Below are 25061 nucleotides of genomic sequence, written 5' to 3'. Positions count from 1 at the left end.
CCCATTCCCAAAAAGGACAGAACTCTCTAGCCAATCCTCGCCCTCCACCCTCTCCATAGATCAATCCTGCCAGAATACTTTCACGTGTGCAAGGTGAGTTCATGGCCATTCTTGACCTGAAGGACACCTACTTCCACATCTAGATTCATCCATCTCATCTTTGCCACCTCCACTTCACAGTAAGTGGCCAGCACTTCCAGTACTACCCTTCGGAGTCACTACTGCCTGAGAGTCTTTACCAAACATTTAGCGTTAGTATTTGCTCACCTCCGAAGGAAGAGAAATCACATATTCCCCTACCTAGATGACTGGCTGATCAAGAACGCAAGCAGACAAAAATGCCTGACTCACACTCAGATCCCTCCAACGCAGTCTAGGTTTCATGGTGCATGCCAGCACCCTTCACTCTCTGCCGCGATGGAACAGCAAAAACCTTTTGCAAGGCGGTCGATATGCAGACCCAATTCTGCAGGTGACCATCACAATGAACACATCGCTAGCTGGCTTGGGGGCCCATCGCAACAATATGAGAGTCCAATGTCTTTGTTCAATGTGTTTGGCCATCTCATTGCAGGCGTCTACACATCAACCACTTGGAACTGTTAACCATTTATCTAGCACTCCAGCTTTTCTCCAACAGATCCAAGGCAAGGTAGTTGTGGTGCATACAGAGTACACAACCGTGTTCTACCTTCATAAACAAGGAGACACATTCGCACCTCACCTGTCATCCCTAGCTCAACAGATGCCTTCCGGAGTGGAGAACAATTTTGCAGACCTGCTCAGGAGGACACGGCAACAAGCCCACAAGAGGAAACTGCACCTGAAAGTCCTGCTTCATTACTTCCACAGGGGGAGCTCCCCAGACAAAGACCTTTCTACATCTGCAGAAAACGTGTAATGCTAAAACTTCGCCAACAGGTTTCTAAACACCCAGTCCAAGGGCAGTGCACTGTGGATGAACTGGTAATGGATCTTTGCCTACGCTTATCCTCATCTCCTCCTATTCCGTTTGGTGAGGAAGACAACCATGATTCTGAACCCTGCTAGAGCTATCCATTGTTCCACCTGAGTAGCTCCTCAACAGGCCGGATTTACCTCCTCAAGACCAAGGCAAAGTCCGGCACCCAGACCCCAGGCGCCTCAATCTAGTGATTTGGCTCCTGAGGTCTTAGAGTTTGGTTACCTTGGTCTGCTGCAGGAGGGCATAAAAATTATAAAAGAGGCTCGTAGGCCCACCACACACTTGCTACACTGCAAAGTGGAAGTGTTTTGTGCACTACTGTATACCAAACAACATCAGTCTGTCAACCCCTCCAGTGACATTATTTGTAACTGCCTACATCTTCAAAGAACAGATTTGGGTAGCACATCCACCAGGCTAAATCCAGCTGCCATTGCTGATATATGCAGAACAGAAAGTATTCTCTCCTCTTCAAAATCCCTGCAATGAAAGCATTCATGGAGGGCCTTAAGTGTGTAATTTCATTGCGGGTGCTCTCTTGTCCTGGCTTGGAACCTTAAAATTGTCCTTACTAAACTCCCAGGACTCCCTTTCGAGCCACTGCATCCTTGCCCCCTTCAGTTCCTGTCCTGGAAGATTGCCTTCCTCATATCAATCACGTCACTTAGGTGTGTCAGTGAGTTGCAGGCCCTCGTTCTTTAATAATCTTTTTTCCAACTCCATAAAGACAAAGTGGTTCTTAGAAGCAATCGTAAGGTTTAGTCCAAAGTGGTCTTCCCTTCCCACCTTAATTTGTCTATATTATTCCCAGTGTTTTCCCTCAACTTGACTCTGTCGCTGAAAGGGCACTCCACACACTTGACGTTAAGCGTGCTCTTTTGTATTACACAGTCAGGACCAAATCGCTGTTTGTATGTTTTTGCCAGCCTGATAATTCCATCCCATGTCAAAGGCAGTAATAGCCAGACCTGCTATACTGACACTAAAAGCGCTCTACCTTCCCGCCCCAGGCCACACTCCACTCGCAAACAGGGAGCCACCATGGCGCTTTTGGGCAGCATACCCATTGCTGATACTGTGGAGCTGCTCTGTGGTCCACTCCGCACACATTTGCAAAACACTGTGGACGTTCAGGCAAAGTAGCAGGCTTGCGTTGGTCAAGCTGTCCTCAAGACATTGTTTCAGACCTTTGCACCAAGCACTGTCTAGCCACCGCTTAAGGTTGTACTGCTGTACAGTCGTTGCGCAGCATGTGTTTCTACAGCCACTCATGCAATGAAGAGTATATGTGCTTAGCCAGTAAGCATCTGTTCGATGCTTGTAGTGCTTTAGATTCACATGTGCCCGCCCACCTTCCCGGAAGCCAGTGGATGCTGCAGATATCTTTTAATTTTAATGTCTTTCTTTTCTACTTGCATGGTCACTTAACTTCTATACTCACTACTCCATACATACTCTCACCTGCTGGGCGAAAAGTAAATTAACAATGGAGTTAGTGACATGTCGGTGAGTGGCGCATTTACCGCCAGAGGAGTTACTGAAACCTGAGGACTCAAAAGCTTTCATCGAAGAAAAACAACTTGCAACATCTGACCCAAACACTAAATGGCAGGAGTATGTCCAGCAGGGGAATCTACAGCACTACATGCCAAGGACAGGTGCTTACAGGGTACGTTGCATTTTTCTTTCTGTATGTTACCCATATTTAAAAATACAGATAGGAAACTTGATGGTTTTCTGTCCATATTTATGTATAAAAATGAGTTCAAACTGAAAATCGGGAGCCCTAGTAATAATTATAACCTGCAGTGATTGGGTTTATGCCTCTCTGGGATATTCACATATACCTGTATTCTTTTTTATAATCGGCAGTTATTGGCATTATGACTCTGCAATATTCACACATGCGAACACATACACACACTTTGATCTGTTTTATAATCAGCAGTTAGTGGGTTTAAGACTGCAATATTCACACACACACACGCATACACACACACACGCATACACACACAACTTAGCTCTGTTTTATATTCAGCAGTTAAGGGTGTTTATGACTGCGATATTCGCACATACATTGATTTGTTTTATAGTTTGCAGTATAAGGGTTTAGGACTGTGATTATCACACACAAACACACACACTTTAATCTGTTTTATAATCATCAGTGATAAGCAGGAGTTCTCGTGTTTATGCGTCTGTGGGATGTTCGCCTACTCGTAGAACAATTGTACAACCAGCACATAGAAGGGTTTCTGTCGCATGATGAGCAGTTGTGGTGTTCATGCTTAACTGGAATACTTGCCTACGCTTTGAACTGTTTTCTCATTTCAGAGCTTGTAGTCGGCAGTGGAGGTGCACCGGCTGGTGTTAATGATGATGAAGAGATGCAGGCCAATGCTGTCCAGGCCTATCGAAGAAGAGAAAGCCCGTGCAGTCCTTCAGGTGCCGACATTGTGCTATTTAGAATTGATTCAATAATCTGTGCAGAAGACAATTTAGAAGTCTTTGAAATCTTGTATAGTGAGCGAGAACCAAGGTGTTCAATTGGACTACCCTTTTTAGCTCATACTTTTTTAAGGTGACTGGTTCTGATTCTCACACGTCAGCCTTTAGGAACGACCCGCTTGTTAGTACCAGTGCTACAATATATGAGAGGTTTAGTTAAGTGGCAGAGGAGCTAGGGGCCAGTTTATAATTCCAACATATAGCAGGTAGGTTTACAATTGGAGACATGTTCCAGTCTCCTGGATGTGGCATCAGTGGTTTGTGCAGAAGTGTTGTGTGTGCACCCTGATAGTTCAGAGCGCTGCAATGTGAAAGCAATTGGTGGATAATGTTTCTGTTTAAAAGCAGGCATTACAACTCTTTATAATCTGCCTAGGTGCTTAGGGGCTGTACTAGATCAAGGTGTCTAATGTTGGTCTGCCTAGGCCAGACCTAACCCAAATTTGAAAATCCTAATGAGGATATTAGGGAAATCTGGCATGGATTTAGCCCTCGCGGATCAGTACTGCTCACCCCTTCTTCAGCTATAGGTGAAGGTCACTTCTACAAAGAGGCGTTTGACTCGTTCTAGTTCGAAAAGATGATTTCCTACTTTGTCCATCCTCACATGGATACTTCTGCAGTAGGGTTGTTCATGATGACAGTGACGCCTGTAAGGTATGTTCTTATTTGTTTACCCATAATAAGTGAGTTTTGACAAGTGTTGTGTGCATTCTTAAACATAACTGGGAATTCCAGTGGTTTTCCACGTTTAAGCCTCAAACACAACTTACCTTGTTTTTTTCCAGTGAACATAAATATATGCACGAAGCTCGGATCCTTGGACAACAACAGCGCTCACTCCACGGTGCTCAGTTAATTTATTAGTGCCCATTCACTATCCAATTTGGTGATGCGGTTGGCACTATTGCCTTGGTCATGGATGACATTGGCAAACAATACATCACCATATATATTTACACCAATGTAAAACATTTGAAACATACTATGTGTCCATCACACGAGCAACCAGGGCACCATCTTGAAGTGTCCCTTATTCACAGCGCCAGATGACTTCTCTTCCAGGGGTATCCTCATCAATAGTCATAAGCACTGAATATTCCCGCCCATGTGCGGGACCCCGGAAACAATATTAAAATATATATGTAAAAACACATATATCCAACACTACATATATGTACGTACATATATTATTTTTCTCACACCAATGCAGCCCCAAAGAAGAGGCTAAACCAATGTAAAACCTTGTACATGTACTGCAATTATGAAGGAAACAAAGAACACATTAAATTAAATAACCTTTGAATTTTGTGTTTTAATGAGTGAAACTTGTTATGTTATGTTATGTTATGTTATGTTACTTAGTTTTCTTGAGTGCACAGCTGCCCCAGCGAAGGGGCGTCCCGGCGCTATAATTGAAGAGGCAACATAACAGACAGAATAAAAAGGCAAGGAGATATTAATAAGGCAAGGGGAAGAGATACGTTTTAACAGCCTTCCTAAAAAGTAAAAGATCTTCCAAAGCTCGAATGTGCACAGGAAGCGCATTCCAAAGCTTGGCAGCCAACACAGTAAAAGAGCGACCACCTAGTCTGCTTTTTTTAAAGCGCGGAACAAACGCTAAATTTTGATTAGCAGAGCGAAGGCTACGGGATGGCATGTACAGGGTCAAAAGATGCTGGAGGATGGTGGGGGTGTCGGTTTTAAGAATTTTGAATGCAAAACACAGCGTCTTAAACTCTATACGCCTGATTACTGGCAGCCAATGTAATTTGCAAATTGTGCTGCGGGCTGAACAGAACCGTGGCAGGCCTACCAGGGCCCTGGCGGCCGCGTTCTGCACCCGTTGGAGTCGCAGGACCTCCGCCTGATTGGCACCTAAAAACAGTGAACTTGCATAGTCAAGCCTTGATGCAATGCTGGCTTGAATCACCAACTGGCGAGTGGGGGCATCAAAAAATTTGAGAATGGGTCTCAATCCACGCAGGATGCCAAAGCAAGTAGATGCCACCTTCTTAGTGTGACATGAGAAGGTGAGTTTGGAATCCAGCCACACGCCAAGGTTTCTAAGTTCGGAAACCGGTTTAGGCGGGGGGCCCAACTCGTTAGGCCACCAGTTCGTGCCCCACAGATCTGGATGTTTCCCTAACACCATCACCTCAGTTTTGAGGGCGTTGAGCTGTAAACAGTTGGTAGTAAGCCAGCCAGCAACAGCCCTCAAACCATCCGCAAAGTTGGATGCCAACTGGTCAGAGTCCCCATTGAGAACCACTGCCAGCTGGGTATCATCGGCGTAAGATACCATAGTGAGACCCCAACTCTTCGCAACCGCCGCCAAAGGTTGGACGTATAAGTTGAAAAGAGTGGGGCTCAACGCCGAGCCTTGCGGAACTCCTTGAGTAATGGCGTGAGGTTTTGATCTGAACGGTGGCACTACTACCTGAAATGATCGTTCCGAGAGAAACGATCGGAACCAATCCAACGCCTTGCCAGATATGCCCGCCTCACCAAGCCTGCGGATAAGAATGGTATGGGATACAGTGTCAAAGGCGGCACTTAGGTCTAATAAGACCAGTGCCGCCGTTTGACCTGCATCTAGTACAGAGCGGAGGTGTTCAACCATATATAGGAGTGCCGTCTCTGTACTATGGCCAGATCTAAAACCATTCTGTGTGGGATCCAGAAGGTGAGCAGAGTTCAGATGTTTCGTTAAGATGTTATTCACATGGGCCTCTGTGATCTTTGTCACCCATGGAAGAAGGGAAATGGGTCGATAACTCTCCGGCTTCACTGGATCCAATCCCGGCTTCTTTATGATGGGCATAACGCAGGCCGCCTTCCAGCTAGGTGGCACTGACCCGGTGGTAAGGGATTGATCCACCAGTTTTCGAATCGGAGGAAGGCAAATAGACGCAGAGTCCAGAAACTGGGCCGGTCTCAAAGGGTCATCTGGCGAACCAGACTTAACCTTGGCTACTAGTAGATTAAACTCCAGTTCCGATGGTATGGGAAGAATAGTCAGGCACTGTGATGTACGCAATGTAAGAGTCGTACTGTCAGGATCAGTTTTGGGAAAAGAACGGTAGATGGTATTTACCTTCTCCACAAAAAAACTGGCTAACAAATCACAGCAAATCTCCGTGCTAGGAAGTCTGTTCGCAGTGAGCTCCTTCAAGACCTTAAAGACCAGCTTGGACGGATTGGAACTAGCCTGAAACTCTCCAGCATAGTAGTCGGCCCGAGCCCGACAGACAGCTCTGTGATAAGTCTTAACCCTCGCCAGATAGTGTGCCTTTAGATCTCTGTCATAGTTTTTCCTCCACGCTCTTTCGGCTTGACGGCAGGTAGCTTTAATCCGTCTAAGTGCCTCTGTGTACCAGGGGTTAGGCTGAGCAGAGCGATTTCTGCTCCATTTAGCTGGAATGAGTGCATCAAGCGCTTGGACAATCCAGTCGCAGAAGATGTTATAACCAGTTGCGACGTCCTCCTTAAGAACCAGAGGAGAGGTGGCCAAAAAACGGTGAAAGTCCTCCAGTTTGAGCTTTTTCCAGGGGCGCCTGAAAGATGTTTTATCCGGCTTCCCGGTATGACGTGTTGTCGTAGTAACCCGAAGCTCAATGAGATGGTGATCACTCCATCTCATAGGTCTAGGAGGAGAGATCTCGACCAATTGAAGGTTAGTGAAAACCGGGTCAAGGATATGACCACCCTCATGAGTCGGAAGACGGACCAGTTGAGATAACTGCACTGCTTCGAGATCGTCCAGCAGACTACTAACCGCTGGCACATCAGTAGCATCAAAGTGTATATTGAGGTCGCCGATGATGGTAATATTGGAGGAGGACAAAGACAGAGAGCTGACCAGCTCAGGAAGAGCTTTCCTAAAGGCACAGTCACTCCCTGGGGGTCGATATATCAAAAGACCTGATAAGGTTTGTGTGTGTCCGACACTGATGGAAAAATGGGCGCACTCAGCTCCAATCAAGTCCATGGGCTTCCAGGTACAAGTGTGGCAGTTTTTAAAAGCCACGGCTATACCACCTCCTCTTCCCTTATTTAGGGTGTGGATTGCATAGCCCGGAGGAAGGGCCAAGTTGATAATGGCCACGTCCTCATCACCTAGCCAGGTCTCCGTCATGAAGAAGGCATCTGGGCCTTCTAGCGAGATCAGTTCGTATATGTCTCGATGATGCTTCGGCAGAGACCTGACATTATGGTGCCAAAGTTTGAAGGTACTAGGAGGAGGTGGAGCCTTCTTCCGATGTAATGGTACCTGGCTGGGGGCTAACAGTGGTGCCGATAGTTCCCACCAACCACATGGGCAAGAATGGGGACCACACAAAGGATGTAGATCTGAATGAGGGCAGGGAGGCAGGCTACGCCTAATCCGGAGGAGGTCCTGACTAGAGTACAGAATACTCATTGTGGCAAAGCACAGGGTCCTGCCACAGTCCGCGCGTCCTAAGCGCGGACGGGCGCAGACGGGCAGGACTCTGGCTTGACTCCGGCGCGAGTCAGGCGCTACCGCTGCGCGTCACCGCTGCGCGACAAGGGTGAGCTTTAAATATCGGCTCACCTGGGCTCCGAGAAGCGCTAGAGCGCTGCACCCAGTGGCATGTTCTGCACTAGCCACCCCCAAGATGGCGACCAGGCGCCAGGAAGAAGGTCAGAAAAAACTGCAAAGTCCGCTCAAAACGCGGTGGGGGGCCCGATTATAGTGCAAGTGTGTGGGCACATTAGCGAGTATTAAAATCAAGGGAAAATACAATTTAGGCAGAACAAAAATACAATAACCGGATTTTTAAAACAAGGCAGCGCTAAGCACTACAATCACAGCAGCAAGGCGCGCATGAATGCTGTTACCTTTTCAAGGCCGAGCCAGTAAACTGCTCGCCTTAAATATCGGCTCACCTGGGCTCCGAGAAGCGCTAGAGCGCTGCACCCAGTGGCACGTTCTGCACTAGCCACCCCCAAGATGGCGACCAGGCGCCAGGAAGAAGGTCAGAAAAAACTGCAAAGTCCGCTCAAAACGCGGTGGGGGGCCCGATTATAGTGCAAGTGTGTGGGCACATTAGCGAGTATTAAAATCAAGGGAAAATACAATTTAGGCAGAACAAAAATACAATAACCGGATTTTTAAAACAAGGCAGCGCTAAGCACTACAATCACAGCAGCAAGGCGCGCATGAATGCTGTTACCTTTTCAAGGCCGAGCCAGTAAACTGCTCGCCTTAAATATCGGCTCACCTGGGCTCCGAGAAGCGCTAGAGCGCTGCACCCAGTGGCACGTTCTGCACTAGCCACCCCCAAGATGGCGACCAGGCGCCAGGAAGAAGGTCAGAAAAAACTGCAAAGTCCGCTCAAAACGCGGTGGGGGGCCCGATTATAGTGCAAGTGTGTGGGCACATTAGCGAGTATTAAAATCAAGGGAAAATACAATTTAGGCAGAACAAAAATACAATAACCGGATTTTTAAAACAAGGCAGCGCTAAGCACTACAATCACAGCAGCAAGGCGCGCATGAATGCTGTTACCTTTTCAAGGCCGAGCCAGTAAACTGCTCGCCTTAAATATCGCTCACCTGGGCTCCGAGAAGCGCTAGAGCGCTGCACCCAGTGGCACGTTCTGCACTAGCCACCCCCAAGATGGCGACCAGGCGCCAGGAAGAAGGTCAGAAAAAACTGCAAAGTCCGCTCAAAACGCGGTGGGGGGCCCGATTATAGTGCAAGTGTGTGGGCACATTAGCGAGTATTAAAATCAAGGGAAAATACAATTTAGGCAGAACAAAAATACAATAACCGGATTTTTAAAACAAGGCAGCGCTAAGCACTACAATCACAGCAGCAAGGCGCGCATGAATGCTGTTACCTTTTCAAGGCCGAGCCAGTAAACTGCTCGCCTTAAATATCGGCTCACCTGGGCTCCGAGAAGCGCTAGAGCGCTGCACCCAGTGGCACGTTCTGCACTAGCCACCCCCAAGATGGCGACCAGGCGCCAGGAAGAAGGTCAGAAAAAACTGCAAAGTCCGCTCAAAACGCGGTGGGGGGCCCGATTATAGTGCAAGTGTGTGGGCACATTAGCGAGAATTAAAATCAAGGGAAAATACAATTTAGGCAGAACAAAAATACAATAACCGGATTTTTAAAACAAGGCAGCGCTAAGCACTACAATCACAGCAGCAAGGCGCGCATGAATGCTGTTACCTTTTCAAGGCCGAGCCAGTAAACTGCTCGCCTTAAATATCGGCTCACCTGGGCTCCGAGAAGCGCTAGAGCGCTGCACCCAGTGGCACGTTCTGCACTAGCCACCCCCAAGATGGCGACCAGGCGCCAGGAAGAAGGTCAGAAAAAACTGCAAAGTCCGCTCAAAACGCGGTGGGGGGCCCGATTATAGTGCAAGTGTGTGGGCACATTAGCGAGTATTAAAATCAAGGGAAAATACAATTTAGGCAGAACAAAAATACAATAACCGGATTTTTAAAACAAGGCAGCGCTAAGCACTACAATCACAGCAGCAAGGCGCGCATGAATGCTGTTACCACTCATCATTCCTGAACATTGTGCATAAAAGACATTGTTAGCCTCAAGCAATAACATAGAAAATGAAAGTATTTTCAACCAAAAAACTGGCACTGTGCCTTTAAGGCATACCTGAACTCCAGGCTTTCCCTCATGCCTCAGGGGTGACAGTTAGGTCAGTTGTTCTTTCCGGCTCCTTCTATCAGGACCCTGGTTAACAGCTCCCACCTTTTTTTGACTTTCTGTCAGAAATATTTGGTGTTTTCTTCTATTTTTGGATTTCACTCGATGGGTTTTTACCCTAGAGAGATAGTTCTACCTTTTTTGGGCTCGATCGACGTCGAAGCATTATCAGTCGACGCCAGGTCATCGGCGATCGTCGTCGAAGCATCCTCCATTGTCGCCCGGTCATCGGCGATCGGCACCTAAGAAGCTATCGACGTCGAGGCATCCTCCGTCGTCGCCCGGTCATGGGCGAGAAAATCTCAGTTGACAATCCATTCGACGTTGAGGCTCTCATCGTCGTCAAAGGACCCTCCGTCGGCGTCACACCGCTCGACGTGGAGGCATTCACAAGTGTCGGTAGGACACTCGCCGTCGAGAGAGGAGCAAGATTTGACGGTGGAAAAGCCTTCATGGACTTCACCTCCTCCGAAGTCGACGTCGAGGCATGGAACTCCAGTGGTTCAGCATCAACCAGTGGCGCAGCGGTCTCGGAGGTCTTCTGAATCCGCTTCAGCTGCAGAGGATGACCAGGGCTCGCAAGTGAGTGTCAGTCACGCTGCCAAGTGGAAGAGGTCTCCAGAACAGAGAGATCCTCGCAGTCGCTCCAGATCTGCGGCTGGCTCAGGTTCAGACTCTGGCCCGGATTTGTTTATTTATAAGTCGGCCAGCGAGGAATCCAGGCATTCGCAAAGGGATGCAACGCCTCCTTCACACACCCCAATGCAAGATCCAGTACCAAAGTCGCCTACTATCAGGCTTTTACCGAGATGGAATAGGCCACTTCATCACTGACAAAGACAAAGACAAAGAAACAGCGTATCGGGTGCAGCAACCGCTCTCTAGGCCTAGAGAACGGTCACGCTCTCCGGTGAGACAAAGAGGAAGATCACGCTCTCCAGTTCGCCAGAGAGAAAGATCACGCTCTCTAGTTCGCCAGAGAGAAAGGTCACGCTCTCCAGTTCAACATGGAGGAAGATCACGATCCCCAGTTCGGCAGAGGGAAAGGTCACGCTCCAGGGTGCGAACCAGCAAGCGTAGGTCAAGATCAAGGAGCACAAGGAGAGAGCGAAGAACTCCTTCTACTTCTTCTTCCTCTACCCGTTCTCACAGAAATAACTCTCCTACCGTAACAGACTCTCCTTCAACGAGGGTATCACCGATTGATGATAACTTCACGTTTCAGGACATACTTGGTAGGGGTGCTCTTAAACTGGGGGTTACCTTAAAAGCTCCGCAGGTCAAGACCTCAATAATTTTTGAAATGCTGCAACATAGGTCTGCTCCCAAACCTCTTCTGCCTTTGGTTCCAAGGATTATAGAGCCTGTTATGGACATCTTCTTAACCCCAGCGACGGCCAAGGCTGCTCCGGCGAGGATACTGAAAAAGTACAAATCTCCAGAGGATGATCCGCTATTCCTCAGAGCTGATCCTCCCCTGGACTCGGTGATTATTGCAGCTGCGAAGAAGTCCAATGCAGTCGCCTCATCCTCCACTGTTCCTCTGGATAAGGACAGTAAGATACAAGACTCGTGGGGAAGACGGGTCTGCAATACATCAGCGGCTATTCTCAAAGTCTCCAATGCGGAAACCCTTTTTGGGCGATATGACCGATCCCTGTGGGATTCTCTGCAGCGTTTTGTGGAAAAACTCCCGGCAGAGAATCGTAAGGATTTTGAGGAAATCCTCCTGGAAGGTAGTCAAGTCTCCAACCAAGTGATAAGCGCTGCAGCGGATGGGGTTACCCTAGCATCTCATGGATATGCTCATGGGGTAACGGCGAGGAGGTCCTTATTGTTTGCGACTTACGGCTTTGAAACCAGAAGCCCAAGCGTGTATATTGAACTTACCTTTTTCTGGCGCATCGTTGTTCGGCACAAGTGCGGACGAAAAGATGCAGCGCATGAAGGCAGAGCTGGAGACCCCCAAGGCGGTGGGTCTTGAGAAGAAGAAGGAGTTCAAGAGAAAATTTCGCTCCTTTAACAAGGGCTCAGCAAAGCAGCGGGTTCAAACCCCGAACTGGCAAAAGAGCTAAGATCAGCAGGGGCAGCAAAAGTCCCAGTACAAAGGGAAGCGTAATTACAAGGGAGGAAATAATCAACGCCTAGGTAACAACACCGGCAAGACTCAATCCAAACAATGAGTCGTTTCTTCCCCCAGCGCCGTGGACCACTCCAGTGGGGGGAAGCCTGGCAAATCATTTGAAAGAGTGGCAAAGCATCACAAAAGACAGATGGGTGTTGTCTACGCTTCAGAATGGTATACACCTGTTACAACGCAACTTTTACAACTACCTACTGTTACAACGCAACTTTTACAACGCATACCATTACAACGCATTGCGCTGGGGGGCGCTCTAGGATAGGGAATAAGTATAATTTACTATCCAACACCTTCCCTAGTGTCCACGGGGACTGGAGTTAGAATAGTAAATTATACTTACCACTATCCAGCAACTCAAAGCGCTATGCGTTGTAATGGTATGCTTTGTAATGGTCGCGTTGTAACAGTAGGTAGTCGTAATGGTATGCGTTGTAACATGGTACATCCCTTCAGAATGGATACTGTCTTCGTTTCAATCATCTGCCTCCACGGGTTCCCCCGATGTCAATATCGACTCATCAGCTGCACCTGCTGCAAAGGGAAGTCGCCACTCTACTCGAAAAGTCAGCTATCGAGAGAGTACCAGTCGCTCAGACGGGAAAAGTGGTGTACTCCCGTTATTTTCTGGTCAAGAAAAAAGGTCAAAAGGCAGAATACAGACCCATTCTGGACTTGCGAACGGTGAATCTGCACGTCAGAAAGGAGAGATTTCGCATGTTGGCGCTTCACCAAATATATCCACATCTCAGGAAGGGGGATTGGATGTGTTCGCTGGATATTCAAGATGCTTATTTTCATGTTCCAATACACCCCAGTCACAGAAGATTTCTTCGGTTCAAGGTGGGGACCTCCCACTATCAGTTCAAAGTCCTACCATTTGGGTTGAAGTCGGCTCCTCGGGTGTTCATGAAGTGTGTGGCAGTGGTGGCAGCTGCTCTTCGACGCAGAGGGGTCTTCGTGTACCCATACTTGGACGATTGGCTGGTGAAAGGTCCTTCCCCAGTCAGCGTAAGGGAGCAATTCTAGACTTGTATACAGCTCTGCCAGAGGCTAGGGCTCCATGTCAACTTCGGAAAGTCAGTCATTCAGCCCACTCAGAGGATCCATTTTCTTGGAGCTATGCTAGACTCCGAAGCAGGAAAAGTGTTTCCTTCGTAGGAGAGACAATCATCAATGACCCAGAAGTGTCAGCTGATTCTTCGTGGCAAGGCTCAGAAAGTGCGCAGGATTGCCTCCCTGCTAGGGTCGATGGCGTCTTGCATCTTCCTCGTCCCGAATGCCAGACTTCGAATGCGTCCTCTTCAGCAGGATCTGGAGGACCAGTGGGATCAACAATCGGCTCGCTGGGACGATCACATCATCATCTCAGAAGCAGCTCGAGCTTCTATTCCATGGTGGACAAAAGCTCAGAATATGCAGGTGGGAGTCCTGTTCCATCAACGTCCTCCTGTGCAAACGCTGATCACGGACGCCTCCCATCTGGGCTGGGGAGCGCACATGGGACCACTCCAGGTGCAAGGTCAGTGGTCACACAAGGAAAGTACTTACCATATCAACATGCTGGAGCTGAGAGCAGTACATCTAGCTCTCAAAGCGTTCTTCCCCTCAATCCAAGAGGCATCTGTGTTAGTACAGACAGACAACACCACCACAATGTACTACTTAAACAAGCAGGGGGGAACGCGCTCAAGGATGTTGTCATTGGAAGCGCAGAGGATTTGGTATTGGCTTCTGGCTCGCAGGCTGTCTGTCACGGCGGTTCACCTTCCAGGAGAACAAAACGTGAGGGCAGACGCTCTAAGCCGTCATTTCGACGACAAAGAAGACTGGGTTCTTCACGACGAGGTGGTAGAGGAACTTTTTCAATCCTGGGGTCGTCCCACCATAGACCTGTTCGCGGACGACCAAAACGCCAAATGCCAAAGCTTCGCCTCCAGGTTCCACCGGCCAGGCTCGAGAGGGAATGCTCTTTTGATCGACTGGTCAAACGAATTTGTGTACGCCTTTCCACCTCTCCCGTTGATTTCGAAGGTGGTGAGCAAACTAACACACACGTGCACAACAATGATTCTGATTGCTCCCGATTGGCCGAGGCAGTGGTGGTACAAGGACCTACTTCACCTATCAGTGACTCCTCACAAGAGGCTATCATGCAGGCCGGACCTGTTGTCCAAGATGAACGGGAGGATATACCATCCCAACCTTCCGTCATTGAGCTTGGCAGCATGGCTCCTGAGGTCATCCAATACGGCCATTTGGTTGGTTGTTGGGCTTGCTATTCTATTCAGTGCTTATGACTATTGATGAGGATCCCCTGTAATCCTAGTTCTCTTCCAGGGGTATCCTCATCAAAGTCATAAGCAACCCACCCGCCTCCCCAGGTAAATGAGAGCTTTAGGTTTTCTATATTTGTGTTTAGCCCTGACATCAGGGTTATGCAAAGAACAACTGACCTAACTGTCACCCCTGAGGCATGATGGGAAGCCTGGAGTTCAGGGCTGCCTTAAAGGCACAGTGCCAGTTTTTTGGTTTAAAATGCTTTCATTTTCTATGTTATTACTTTTCAATGCAGCTTGAGGCTAACAATGTCTTTTATGCACAATTTTCAGGAATGATGAGTGGTTTTACTCATTAAAACGCAAAATTCAAAGGTTATTTGATTTAATGTGTTCTTTGTTTCCTTCATAATTGCAGTACATGTACAAGGTTTTACATTGGTTTTGCCTCTTTTTTGGGGCTGCATTGGTGTGAGAAAAATAATATATGTACGTACATATATGTAGTGTTGGATATATGTGTTTTTACATATATATTTTTATATTGCTTCCGGGGGTCCGCACATGGGCGGGAATATTCAGTGCTTATGACTATTGATGAGGATACCCCTGGAAGAGAACTAGGATTACAGGTAAGTAACTTATCCTTCTCTCCATCTGGGGGTGATCCGCGTTCATGTCCCATACATTTTCCACTGCATACTAATTTTGGTTAAAAGGAGGACCGCTGCCAAATCGGTCAATTCATTAATAGATCTGCATTGTTGAGTACAGTGGTGACTCTTATCATGCCCCTGTGGGCCAAGTCTACTGCCTCTCTTGTAGGTGAAACTTAAGTTAATCACATCTTAATGGATTCAATGCCAGTCCATACTGCTGGCTCAATAAATATATGTGTGTGTGTGTGTGTATGTATACATACATACATACACAGTGAATACAGTGTATATTGCTGATTCTTGTAGTTGACAAGAAAGCACTATGTGTTTTTAAAATACCCCTCACACACTATGAATCCCATAGTGTTATGCTTCATCATAGGGGTCTTCCCGTCCCTCTACGGGGTAATGAGTCAGGCTATGTGTGATGTGTAGAAAGAGTGAGTGGTAGGGGGTGAGAAAAATTATGTGAAAGAAATTAAAGTATTTAAAAATTCCCTGGCTAGTAGAAAAAAACAATTGGATTCACTTCTCTAGGTGGGAATATTAAAATGGGGTTGTGGAAGGGATAGCCAGCGCGGTGGCGACCGTGGAAACCGCCTTGGCGGCGGTCAGAGACAACAAAACTCTTGTGTGGAAGGAAGAGAAGGTGATGTGGAAATAAGGAATGGTTTCTTGTGGAATGATGAGGGCAAAATGTAGGTCTTGAGTGCGATGACAACAGTGTAAATCGTGAGCGTTGTTGTAGGAAGGGGAGTGATGAGAATGTTGTGGAGATGGGTGAACAAGGGGACACTCCTGCATGCAACGGTATGGAGAACCCTGATATGGTTCCTGCGCAATCTTCCCACACTAATAAGTGGGTAAGAGACTGTATGCAACCAGAAAAAGTTAAGGATTTAGTTATGATTTAACGGAGAGGACTGCCATGCAGTTGCTGGCATTATATTGTATTCTGCTCCTTGCTCAAGGAACACATTATATTTATAATTGTTATGCATATTTTGTATTTATTGTTTTAGGGTTATAACTTATTGTTTTATTTATTTATTTTGGTACATTTTGCCAGTTTTTAAAGGAGGAAGATGTGTTGTGTTTGTAAGTGGCACGTGCCCTTTGTTGGTATTTGGAAGGGTAGTGGATCTGGATAGCGGAGCGGTTAAGGGGATCTTCTGTATGAGGCACTGACAACACTCGACAATGCTTTGCCTCTTTAATAAACTACTATTTAACTCACCTTGGACGCATGAATCTTTACATTTTCCTTGGTGGTGGCCGAGACTGGGCCCAAATGACACAGCTACCTTCATCACCAAAAATGTTGATGTCTCCACTTTGTTTTTTTGGGGACGTTTGTGTATCATTCGTGTTCGCAAGCCATGCCTCACAAGTGTGGTACCTTGTTTATCGGGAGAAGTGTGGCACACAGAACAGTGCAACAATTGTTCTTATGAATTCAATGTCTCTCCATTATTGGCTTCCAAATGTGAGTGAGTGTGCAAGAAAGATCACGTTTTGCAAATTACCCTCTGAATCACATGATGGTGTGGGTAACCTAAGCTCAGGCCTCTCCGAGTAACCACCATCCCTAGAATTAGTATCTGGGACACATTTAAAAAATGCAGAGATGCCACTCAATTTTCATCCATTAATTTCCCAGTATGAATTAAAGCCTTGTGGGTACACAGTGAAATATCATTATAAGCTGCAGCTCAAATGTTGTGGGCATCCAACAAACGCTATATAAACCTACAACGAGAAGGGTCTAACGGGCGTAACCATGTATTGCTTTTGTAAATTTGCAATTGAGGTAAACAATTACAGATGAAAACGTGAGCTATTTCTATTTTTTCCATTATTTTTTATTTTAATTAAAAAAAATACCTGTTGCTGAATTTGTAATGTCTAGTTTTCAGAAATTAATAGCTTTCCGGGTTCACCCATGGCCTTCACATCTTTCTCCACCGTAAATTGCAAGTAGGTGGAAAGCACATAAAAAGGGCAAATGGACCATCCCTTGGAGAAGTTAACATACTGTGGTATTATTTTTTATAACTTTGGCTGTACCTGAATGCTGGGAAGTTAGGGATCTTGTAATTCAAACCTTTTGTTGATGTCCCTTATTGCAGGGGGGAATGTTTGGAAGGCTTAAGTGTGAAGTTTCAGAAACATAAATGAAAGGACTTATCACAAGGGAGAACATTCAAAGCAGCAAAACGGCTAAAGTCGAACCAACCCATATGTTTGTTTTCACATACGAAGTATTTATTGGGTATATATCAATTCGTATTCAAAAAAACTTTATTCGATACATAAAATGAATCATAAAAGTGTTGAACATACAAACGTATCACATTTTAAATAAGAATACATTTACTAATCATTTAAAACTAATTTATAAACACGGTTTGTTTTAAAAGGAACATAATAATAACAGTGACAGAAATTCAAGGATTATAGTTTTGAGAAAAAAAAATTTTACAAATATTTTTAACCTGTGAAGCTACCCATAGTTCTTTCTGATCTTTAGGGAGATTCTGATAAAATTTAACATTGTGCAACAGATTTCCACAGAAGATAGGGATAACAAATGTTCATAACCTTCCTTGTAAGTACAAGGTTGCCTACCCTTCAGAATAGGTTTAATAAACCGGAGTCTTGGCTCTTTATACAGAGAGCAAAAGAGAACCAAATGTAAGGTATATATCATTGACGTATCTAGTGAACAGATATCTGTGTAATATAATTAATTCAAAATAAGAATGAAGATAAATTATTTTGTGCAGATGAGTTAAAGGATTTAGAGCCTCAAATTATTCCATGTGATCTTACACACACAAGTGTAAAGCGCGGCTGTTGTCTTACTTTGACAGGTCACGTGACTGCTGTTTCTGATGTGTTATTCATCGGAAACGAGTTCATGGAGGATATGCAAGTTACATCTGTGAAGGAGCAAGGCGGCAGTCCCGGCACAGGTGAGAGATGCGTGCCACCTGCAGAGTGGATGCGTGCTAAGGTGAAGGTCCTACCAGATCCTTCTTGGCCCACTGAAGAGAAAGGTCTATCTCACTGCCCCTGCAGAGCTGAGAGAAGGAGCACGAGGCCTGTAGACCCTCACTCAGACTGTACCCGAAGGAACATTTATATATAAACCTTCACTCAGCAGACTCTAGTGTATGAGGGAGACGGGTCATCGGTCACTAAAACAAAGACGTACACGCGATGGAGTCTTTTAGATGCTGTTCAACTAGGGGTCATTTTAATTCCAAGATAGCTGCTAATGACTTAATAGAAAGCCGTAATCTATAACGAGATATGGAGTCAAATGGATTGTTAATTTTTATCTCCTGAAAGCGACATTACAACTCTGCTCATACTGTAGTACTTCACGTAATGAACTATCAGATACCAATTTTCAAATCCCAGGGAATTGAAGACGTCCGAAGAGGCCTGTCATCTCTTACGGACGTGTTTGAGTGCATCTCTGTCGAAGGTGATCGTTTGGGGCTGGTCTCTTAAGAACCTGGCCCCATGCACCATGAGTATAACTCAAGATCCTTAGTAAAAGGTCGGATGGTGTTGACTCTTGAGAAGGATGAGCCTGTTGCCACTCACGGAGATCAGGTGCGCTGCGGAGACACTCCGCTGACGTGGAGACACTCCGCTGACGTAGAGAGGAGAAGTGTCATATTAGGATGACATTTATGATGGGTGAACCAAATAAGGGATCCAGTGAGCTGTTCAGGGCATTTAACAGATTATGATAACTGGATTGCTTCTGGACTGAACTCTCCTTTCAGCTGACGTGCAGCGAGTGCAGCTCCCTTACCCTCATCTTCCTGTTGCCGAGACCCACGCCTCGCGGCCCCCGCTCCGCGGGTGCCGATCGAAGGCCAGGTTACTTGGCAGTCTTGTGTTGCTGGACCAACCCCCGAGTGCATAGGAGCACCAACGCGGCTTTGTTGAGCCGGCATCTGCTTCAGAGGGCGTGAGGCGGGACTGCGAGGACCAGCAGGCAGCGCGGCGCTGATCGGCCGCAGCTGGTCCTCTTCCCGCCCCTCCACCGGTCAAAACCACCGTGCCGAGTGAGTTGCCTGGGACTCTCCTTTCAGCTGACGTGCAGCGAGTGCAGCTCCCTTACCCTCATCTTCCTGTTGCCGAGACCCACGCCTCGCGGCCCCCGCTCCGCGGGAGCCGCTCGAAGGCCAGGTTACTTGGCAGTCTTGTGTTGCTGGACCAACCCCCGAGTGCATAGGAGCACCAACGCGGCTTTGTTGAGCCGGCATCTGCTTCAGAGGGCGTGAGGCGGGACTGCGAGGACCAGCAGGCAGCGCGGCGCTGATCGGCCGCAGCTGGTCCTCTTCCCGCCCCTCCACCGGTCAAAACCACCGTGCCGAGTGAGTTGCCTGGGACTCTCCTTTCAGCTGACGTGCAGCGAGTGCAGCTCCCTTACCCTCATCTTCCTGTTGCCGAGACCCACGCCTCGCGGCCCCCGCTCCGCGGGTGCCGCTCGAAGGCCAGGTTACTTGGCAGTCTTGTGTTGCTGGACCAACCCCCGAGTGCATAGGAGCACCAACGCGGCTTTGTTGAGCCGGCATCTGCTTCAGAGGGCGTGAGGCGGGACTGCGAGGACCAGCAGGCAGCGCGGCGCTGATCGGCCGCAGCTGGTCCTCTTCCCGCCCCTCCACCGGTCAAAACCACCGTGCCGAGTGAGTTGCCTGGGACTCTCCTTTCAGCTGACGTGCAGCGAGTGCAGCTCCCTTACCCTCATCTTCCTGTTGCCGAGACCCACGCCTCGCGGCCCCCGCTCCGCGGGTGCCGCTCGAAGGCCAGGTTACTTGGCAGTCTTGTGTTGCTGGACCAACCCCCGAGTGCATAGGAGCACCAACGCGGCTTTGTTGAGCCGGCATCTGCTTCAGAGGGCGTGAGGCGGGACTGCGAGGACCAGCAGGCAGCGCGGCGCTGATCGGCCGCAGCTGGTCCTCTTCCCGCCCCTCCACCGGTCAAAACCACCGTGCCGAGTGAGTTGCCTGGGACTCTCCTTTCAGCTGACGTGCAGCGAGTGCAGCTCCCTTACCCTCATCTTCCTGTTGCCGAGACCCACGCCTCGCGGCCCCCGCTCCGCGGGTGCCGCTCGAAGGCCAGGTTACTTGGCAGTCTTGTGTTGCTGGACCAACCCCCGAGTGCATAGGAGCACCAACGTGGCTTTGTTGAGCCGGCATCTGCTTCAGAGGGCGTGAGGCGGGACTGCGAGGACCAGCAGGCAGCGCGGCGCTGATCGGCCGCAGCTGGTCCTCTTCCCGCCCCTCCACCGGTCAAAACCACCGTGCCGAGTGAGTTGCCTGGGACTCTCCTTTCAGCTGACGTGCAGCGAGTGCAGCTCCCTTACCCTCATCTTCCTGTTGCCGAGACCCACGCCTCGCGGCCCCCGCTCCGCGGGAGCCGCTCGAAGGCCAGGTTACTTGGCAGTCTTGTGTTGCTGGACCAACCCCCGAGTGCATAGGAGCACCAACGCGGCTTTGTTGAGCCGGCATCTGCTTCAGAGGGCGTGAGGCGGGACTGCGAGGACCAGCAGGCAGCGCGGCGCTGATCGGCCGCAGCTGGTCCTCTTCCCGCCCCTCCACCGGTCAAAACCACCGTGCCGAGTGAGTTGCCTGGGACTCTCCTTTCAGCTGACGTGCAGCGAGTGCAGCTCCCTTACCCTCATCTTCCTGTTGCCGAGACCCACGCCTCGCGGCCCCCGCTCCGCGGGTGCCGCTCGAAGGCCAGGTTACTTGGCAGTCTTGTGTTGCTGGACCAACCCCCGAGTGCATAGGAGCACCAACGCGGCTTTGTTGAGCCGGCATCTGCTTCAGAGGGCGTGAGGCGGGACTGCGAGGACCAGCAGGCAGTGCGGCGCTGATCGGCCGCAGCTGGTCCTCTTCCCGCCCCTCCACCGGTCAAAACCACCGTGCCGAGTGAGTTGCCTGGGACTCTCCTTTCAGCTGACGTGCAGCGAGTGCAGCTCCCTTACCCTCATCTTCCTGTTGCCGAGACCCACGCCTCGCGGCCCCCGCTCCGCGGGTGCCGCTCGAAGGCCAGGTTACTTGGCAGTCTTGTGTTGCTGGACACAACCCCCGAGTGCATAGGAGCACCAACGCGGCTTTGTTGAGCCGGCATCTGCTTCAGAGGGCGTGAGGCGGGACTGCGAGGACCAGCAGGCAGCGCGGCGCTGATCGGCCGCAGCTGGTCCTCTTCCCGCCCCTCCACCGGTCAAAACCACCGTGCCGAGTGAGTTGCCTGGGACTCTCCTTTCAGCTGACGTGCAGCGAGTGCAGCTCCCTTACCCTCATCTTCCTGTTGCCGAGACCCACGCCTCGCGGCCCCCGCTCCGCGGGTGCCGCTCGAAGGCCAGGTTACTTGGCAGTCTTGTGTTGCTGGACCAACCCCCGAGTGCATAGGAGCACCAACGCGGCTTTGTTGAGCCGGCATCTGCTTCAGAGGGCGTGAGGCGGGACTGCGAGGACCAGCAGGCAGCGCGGCGCTGATCGGCCGCAGCTGGTCCTCTTCCCGCCCCTCCACCGGTCAAAACCACCGTGCCGAGTGAGTTGCCTGGGACTCTCCTTTCAGCTGACGTGCAGCGAGTGCAGCTCCCTTACCCTCATCTTCCTGTTGCCGAGACCCACGCCTCGCGGCCCCCGCTCCGCGGGTGCCGCTCGAAGGCCAGGTTACTTGGCAGTCTTGTGTTGCTGGACCAACCCCCGAGTGCATAGGAGCACCAACGCGGCTTTGTTGAGCCGGCATCTGCTTCAGAGGGCGTGAGGCGGGACTGCGAGGACCAGCAGGCAGCGCGGCGCTGATCGGCCGCAGCTGGTCCTCTTCCCGCCCCTCCACCGGTCAAAACCACCGTGCCGAGTGAGTTGCCTGGGACTCTCCTTTCAGCTGACGTGCAGCGAGTGCAGCTCCCTTACCCTCATCTTCCTGTTGCCGAGACCCACGCCTCGCGGCCCCCGCTCCGCGGGTGCCGCTCGAAGGCCAGGTTACTTGGCAGTCTTGTGTTGCTGGACCAACCCCCGAGTGCATAGGAGCACCAACGCGGCTTTGTTGAGCCGGCATCTGCTTCAGAGGGCGTGAGGCGGGACTGCGAGGACCAGCAGGCAGTGCGGCGCTGATCGGCCGCAGCTGGTCCTCTTCCCGCCCCTCCACCGGTCAAAACCACCGTGCCGAGTGAGTTGCCTGGGACTCTCCTTTCAGCTGACGTGCAGCGAGTGCAGCTCCCTTACCCTCATCTTCCTGTTGCCGAGACCCACGCCTCGCGGCCCCCGCTCCGCGGGTGCCGCTCGAAGGCCAGGTTACTTGGCAGTCTTGTGTTGCTGGACACAACCCCCGAGTGCATAGGAGCACCAACGCGGCTTTGTTGAGCCGGCATCTGCTTCAGAGGGCGTGAGGCGGGACTGCGAGGACCAGCAGGCAGCGCGGCGCTGATCGGCCGCAGCTGGTCCTCTTCCCGCCCCTCCACCGGTCAAAACCACCGTGCCGAGTGAGTTGCCTGGGACTCTCCTTTCAGCTGACGTGCAGCGAGTGCAGCTCCCTTACCCTCATCTTCCTGTTGCCGAGACCCACGCCTCGCGGCCCCCGCTCCGCGGGTGCCGCTCGAAGGCCAGGTTACTTGGCAGTCTTGTGTTGCTGGACCAACCCCCGAGTGCATAGGAGCACCAACGCGGCTTTGTTGAGCCGGCATCTGCTTCAGAGGGCGTGAGGCGGGACTGCGAGGACCAGCAGGCAGCGCGGCGCTGATCGGCCGCAGCTGGTCCTCTTCCCGCCCCTCCACCGGTCAAAACCACCGTGCCGAGTGAGTTGCCTGGGACTCTCCTTTCAGCTGACGTGCAGCGAGTGCAGCTCCCTTACCCTCATCTTCCTGTTGCCGAGACCCACGCCTCGCGGCCCCCGCTCCGCGGGTGCCGCTCGAAGGCCAGGTTACTTGGCAGTCTTGTGTTGCTGGACCAACCCCCGAGTGCATAGGAGCACCAACGCGGCTTTGTTGAGCCGGCATCTGCTTCAGAGGGCGTGAGGCGGGACTGCGAGGACCAGCAGGCAGCGCGGCGCTGATCGGCCGCAGCTGGTCCTCTTCCCGCCCCTCCACCGGTCAAAACCACCGTGCCGAGTGAGTTGCCTGGGACTCTCCTTTCAGCTGACGTGCAGCGAGTGCAGCTCCCTTACCCTCATCTTCCTGTTGCCGAGACCCACGCCTCGCGGCCCCCGCTCCGCGGGTGCCGCTCGAAGGCCAGGTTACTTGGCAGTCTTGTGTTGCTGGACCAACCCCCGAGTGCATAGGAGCACCAACGCGGCTTTGTTGAGCCGGCATCTGCTTCAGAGGGCGTGAGGCGGGACTGCGAGGACCAGCAGGCAGCGCGGCGCTGATCGGCCGCAGCTGGTCCTCTTCCCGCCCCTCCACCGGTCAAAACCACCGTGCCGAGTGAGTTGCCTGGGACTCTCCTTTCAGCTGACGTGCAGCGAGTGCAGCTCCCTTACCCTCATCTTCCTGTTGCCGAGACCCACGCCTCGCGGCCCCCGCTCCGCGGGTGCCGCTCGAAGGCCAGGTTACTTGGCAGTCTTGTGTTGCTGGACACAACCCCCGAGTGCATAGGAGCACCAACGCGGCTTTGTTGAGCCGGCATCTGCTTCAGAGGGCGTGAGGCGGGACTGCGAGGACCAGCAGGCAGCGCGGCGCTGATCGGCCGCAGCTGGTCCTCTTCCCGCCCCTCCACCGGTCAAAACCACCGTGCCGAGTGAGTTGCCTGGGACTCTCCTTTCAGCTGACGTGCAGCGAGTGCAGCTCCCTTACCCTCATCTTCCTGTTGCCGAGACCCACGCCTCGCGGCCCCCGCTCCGCGGGTGCCGCTCGAAGGCCAGGTTACTTGGCAGTCTTGTGTTGCTGGACCAACCCCCGAGTGCATAGGAGCACCAACGCGGCTTTGTTGAGCCGGCATCTGCTTCAGAGGGCGTGAGGCGGGACTGCGAGGACCAGCAGGCAGCGCGGCGCTGATCGGCCGCAGCTGGTCCTCTTCCCGCCCCTCCACCGGTCAAAACCACCGTGCCGAGTGAGTTGCCTGGGACTCTCCTTTCAGCTGACGTGCAGCGAGTGCAGCTCCCTTACCCTCATCTTCCTGTTGCCGAGACCCACGCCTCGCGGCCCCCGCTCCGCGGGTGCCGCTCGAAGGCCAGGTTACTTGGCAGTCTTGTGTTGCTGGACCAACCCCCGAGTGCATAGGAGCACCAACGCGGCTTTGTTGAGCCGGCATCTGCTTCAGAGGGCGTGAGGCGGGACTGCGAGGACCAGCAGGCAGCGCGGCGCTGATCGGCCGCAGCTGGTCCTCTTCCCGCCCCTCCACCGGTCAAAACCACCGTGCCGAGTGAGTTGCCTGGGACTCTCCTTTCAGCTGACGTGCAGCGAGTGCAGCTCCCTTACCCTCATCTTCCTGTTGCCGAGACCCACGCCTCGCGGCCCCCGCTCCGCGGGTGCCGCTCGAAGGCCAGGTTACTTGGCAGTCTTGTGTTGCTGGACCAACCCCCGAGTGCATAGGAGCACCAACGCGGCTTTGTTGAGCCGGCATCTGCTTCAGAGGGCGTGAGGCGGGACTGCGAGGACCAGCAGGCAGCGCGGCGCTGATCGGCCGCAGCTGGTCCTCTTCCCGCCCCTCCACCGGTCAAAACCACCGTGCCGAGTGAGTTGCCTGGGACTCTCCTTTCAGCTGACGTGCAGCGAGTGCAGCTCCCTTACCCTCATCTTCCTGTTGCCGAGACCCACGCCTCGCGGCCCCCGCTCCGCGGG

The 25061-nt window shown here is 51.0% G+C and overlaps 1 protein-coding gene across 1 annotated transcript in view; it reads left to right on the top strand.

The window, feature by feature from the left end:
- LOC147737550 (uncharacterized) overlaps window positions 1-25061 on the top strand; it is a 173145-nt gene that overhangs the window by 55349 nt on the left and 92735 nt on the right. Inside the window, exon 5 of the mRNA XM_086924455.1 lies at window positions 18124-18225. Coding sequence (XP_086780581.1) covers window positions 18124-18225 — 102 coding nt within the window. The remainder of the gene's footprint in view (window positions 1-18123; window positions 18226-25061) is intronic.

The sequence above is a fragment of the Lissotriton vulgaris genome, chromosome 1_1 (genome assembly GCF_964263255.1).
Source record: "Lissotriton vulgaris chromosome 1_1, aLisVul1.2, whole genome shotgun sequence".
NCBI classification, from domain to species: domain Eukaryota; kingdom Metazoa; phylum Chordata; class Amphibia; order Caudata; family Salamandridae; genus Lissotriton; species Lissotriton vulgaris.
The sequence above is the reverse complement of the archived record's forward strand: the minus strand, read 5'-3'. Positions and strand labels throughout refer to the sequence as shown.